General features: G+C 43.7%; 1 protein-coding gene across 1 annotated transcript; it reads right to left on the bottom strand.

Moving 5' to 3' along the window:
* Positions 1-1,635: 1,635 nt before the first annotated feature.
* Positions 1,636-3,963, bottom strand: LOC148532224 (thiamine transporter 2-like). Its single transcript, XM_088468137.1, has 4 exons — positions 3,729-3,963; positions 2,941-3,133; positions 1,967-2,099; positions 1,636-1,767 (listed from the first exon to the last, which is right to left on the bottom strand). The coding sequence occupies exons 1-4, from the start codon at positions 3,961-3,963 to the stop codon at positions 1,636-1,638; spliced, it is 693 nt and encodes a 230-aa protein (XP_088324263.1).
* Positions 3,964-4,273: the final 310 nt, after the last annotated feature.

Raw genomic sequence — 4,273 nt, forward strand, 5'->3', positions numbered from 1 at the left:
AATTTAATAAAATGATTATGAAAAACAAACATGACTGTGATTATTTGTGAGAACTGCTAAGAATATGTATGATGGCCAGTGTCATAATGTGGGTGGGGCCAGCAGGGCACATGCCCAGAGGGCAAGTGCAGGGGAGATCGCTGACGTGTGGCTTGGCAGACAGTGCTGTCAGCACAGATCACATTCACCCATAGGAGGCACCAAAAACTACAAGTAGTAGTATTGTATGATCTATAGCTGGACGTTGGACACATCATAATTTCAACAACCCCTGTCACATGGAACACAGAGGAGTTACGGGACTGGAGAGAAGACTGTGCTGCACTCTCCATGGTGACAGTGCACACAAAGTTGCAGTGACGGGAGATGGGGCCGGGTCAGCATATATCAGGCAATGTAAGGATGACATGACTCAGACCAGCACTGGAGCAAAGCTTAATTGCTGATTCAAACTGTGCTGTCCAGCTTCAGCAACTAGATGACATGCAGGTTAGTGAGAAGGACTTTGCATGGCTCCTTCCTTTTTATCACGCCCATCGGTAACTGCTAAACTACCACAACTATTAAACTCACTTAACATCACTGCTGATAGCTTCTGCACTACTGTTTAATAAACCTCCCTGTCCCCACATTGATAAGTAATAGCGCTTATTACCTCTTGTTAGATTACTTTGGTGACTTGTTGCTGCTGGTGAGACTTCCCCAAGTGTCACCAGCCCCGGTGCCGGGAGAGTGTTTCGGTGCAGGAGAGGGGACTGTTGCACCATCTACTCTGTACAGCTGCTGTGAGATGCCAGGCCGCTGATCAATAAAGGGGAACCCGGCAACACCCCACCCTTGCAGAGTTGGATTGTGAGGCAGAGATAGATGCAGGGACCATGGCAGCAGTGTGCTCTTGCCTGAGGGTATACTGTGGGTGCCAAGATGGTTTTAGACACCTGGAGGGTGGAGGAGCTCTGTCTAGATATGCTGGGTGCTGGGACCACCCACCAGAAATATCTGATGGCATTGTTTTAAGGGCATCCTGTGCTGTCATTGTTGGTCTGCTGGTCTCTGATGTTCTTCTTTCTTTTCTTAGTCATTGTCCAGACTCCGATGAAAGCAAATATCCCTGATATTATATGGAAATAGACGCCATATATGACAAACTAAAAGAAACACAATAGAAAAAATATAATTAAACAAAAGTAAAGTTACAGTATGATCAGGGAAATTATTATTATAACAAGTGGTCTGTGGGCCTATTTATTACATACCTCCCAACTGTCCCGCTTTTCTAGGACTGTCCTGTCATCCCACTCATGGGTCACAGTTTCCCGCGTGTGGGGTGGGGTTGTGGAGTTCAGGGGGAACACTCCAAGTCTCACTGCTGGTCTGCGGCATGTGCACGGCATCTGATCACAGTGCAGTGAGAGCCTGAAGCAGCCCAGTATCTCCAGGAGTGCTGGGTACACCAGCAAGGTGATGAAAGTGGGGGCTTGTCACAAGGCCACACCCCCTTCCCATGAGGTCACGCCCTTCTCACAGAGTCCCGAGCCCCATCCTGAGAATGTTGGGGGGCATGTTTATTGTATAATGATCTAGATCACAGCAATCTCTGCAGGTGGTTCAGTTTATTAAATAGTTATCGTGGGATCAATGAGAGATTTCTCTGTCCTTAACCTCCTTTAAGTTACCGCCATCCTCATAGGGATCCATGGGGACAGCTCCATCCATCCTAGGGAATAGCGTTTCATCAAACGTCAGTTTTATTTTTGCAAACTCGCACTAAGGATGGCGTTACCATACAATTAACATGGATTTTTTTAAGTACATACAGTATACTGGAAATAAGCCCGCATAAAGAACAAATGGTGCATTTATGTCATAGTAAAATACACTTGATTTTATATAACACACAATAATTCCCTTACTATTTTGTACATATGTATAGGAAACAATGTGATGGTGGCCAGGGCATCCTTACCTGACTGTTGATATCTAGCTTTATACCATTCACTGCTACGTTCACAATTGCCAGCAGCAGCAGGGATGCAACATTGTTTATCCCAGATACCAAAGCAGATTTTTCCTTTCTCACACTCACAGCAATATTCAGCCTAGGATAGGAGTCAGACATGCATCAGTTATATAACATAGTACAAGACATGGGGATCTACAACTATAGGGTATTACAACTATAGGGTACTACAACTATAGGGTACTACAACTGTAGGGTACAACAACTATAGGATACTACAACTATAGGGTATAACAACTATAGAATACTACAACTGTATGGTACTACAACTATAAGATACTACAAGTATAGGGTACTACAACTATAGGGCACTATAACTATAGGGCACTACAACTATAGGATACTACAAATATACGGTACTACAACTATAGGGTACTATAACTGTAGGGTACTACAACTATAGGGTACTATAACTGTAGGGTACTACAACTATAGGGTACTATAACTGTAGGGTACTACAACTATAGGGTACTATAACTATAGGGCACTACAACTATAGGATACTACAAATATACGGTACTACAACTATAGGGTACTATAACTGTAGGGTACTACAACTATAGGGTACTATAACTATAGGGCACTACAACTATAGGATACTACAAATATACGGTACTACAACTATAGGGTACTGAAACGTGACCCATGCGCAGTGCGACTCATATACATGTGCAGGTCACAGATAATTGCTCTAACTGTGCACACTGCGGCATTGCCGCCATCTGTGAATCAGGGCCATTGTACACAGCACATTGGGGCCTATACTGACTAAAGATTAAAGAACTGGGAATAAAAATCATGTTGCTTGTTTTACATGCAGAGGAAACATAATAATTAGTCAGTGACTGTTATAGATCTGGACATGGTAATAATATGACACATAGGCATCTCAATAGTAGTGGTACAGAGAGCATACTTACAGTATTATTGTGGTGAGTATCATATAGGAGGCCTTACATATAATGTAGCCAGCATAGCCCACCCAGATACTGTTATAGTAGGCCATGGCGAATACGGCAGCACTGTCCCCTGCACAGAGGACACACAGAGCCAGCTCTCCCCAGAAGCTCCAGGCCATCTTCATGCAGCCCCTCACAGAGAATGCAAATACACCTGCAGGAAACATAAAGGTGCAGAGTAGCTATCAGCTGTCATAGTGTATTTTACTGACCTGATATGATCGGAGCAACTTAAAATGAATATTATCACCCATTCTTGATACATAAGGGAAATAAAATCTTCATTGTAAATATGTTGATATTTTAATCTTCTTTGTAGAAGTTATATAGGTTATATCATTTCATCTTTCTTATTTAAATCCTGTTGACTACAAAAGCAATGAGTTTAAGAAAGTACAATATGCTCATTGAACAGGGCCAAGTTCTCTATAAAATATACATTTGGCAAGGCACATAGACAAACACAGGGGGGTTTCCGGTTGCCACAATATCAGAAGTATAGAAAATTATTTGCTACAACATGCAGTTTAAGGGACAGTACAAAGCTGCTATACATGCCCAGTGGTAGTAGCCTCTCATATGAACCCTTCCTCCCCCAGAAAATGGCATTTACTGCATTTTTCAGTTTAGTACATCTAATGAGAAAGGGATATTTGCCTAGGACCTTGTCCTCCCTAGCCAGTGTGCGAGGTTAGAGATAAGTATGATGGAGACACATAATTACCCACACTGCGTAATCTATATCCTACCTAGCACATCTGCAGCAGCTTCCACGCCTCCAGTAAGCACATAGACGCTGTCAGAATGTTCCAAGCTATCCCAGAGCATTTGGGAAGAGCCAATCACTTGGTAGGATCCAGCTGTCACAAATGCCCAAAATAAAGACCAGGTAACCGTGTTGCAGGAATAACACTCACGCAGCTCCAGCCACTGCTGCTTGAAGAACTTGGCCACCGTCTTACAATAGCTGTGCACAGCGTTCATGTGTCTGTTCTTGATGTGGTCATTTGTACACTCTGAACATGGCTGCTCCTTTCTGGACATGGGCAAGAGAATGGCGACCACACACAGCACCTATGGTGTATCCCAGCAGGCTAAACCCTCGGAAATAGATCAAGGCCTTCTCATATCGATCAGCGGTCACCACATTGTGTACATAGGAAGAGATGGCAATGTCGCATGCAGTGACCATGGCTGAGGTAACCTGAAGGTACTGCATGGCCTGGACACTGGAAGCAAAGCACAGGAGGCTGTAGCTGATGACTTGGAACAGGTTCTGACACACAATGACTGG

This window comes from Taudactylus pleione, unplaced genomic scaffold, assembly GCF_031769625.1.
Source record: "Taudactylus pleione unplaced genomic scaffold, aTauple2 ptg000081l, whole genome shotgun sequence".
NCBI lineage: Eukaryota > Metazoa > Chordata > Amphibia > Anura > Myobatrachidae > Taudactylus > Taudactylus pleione.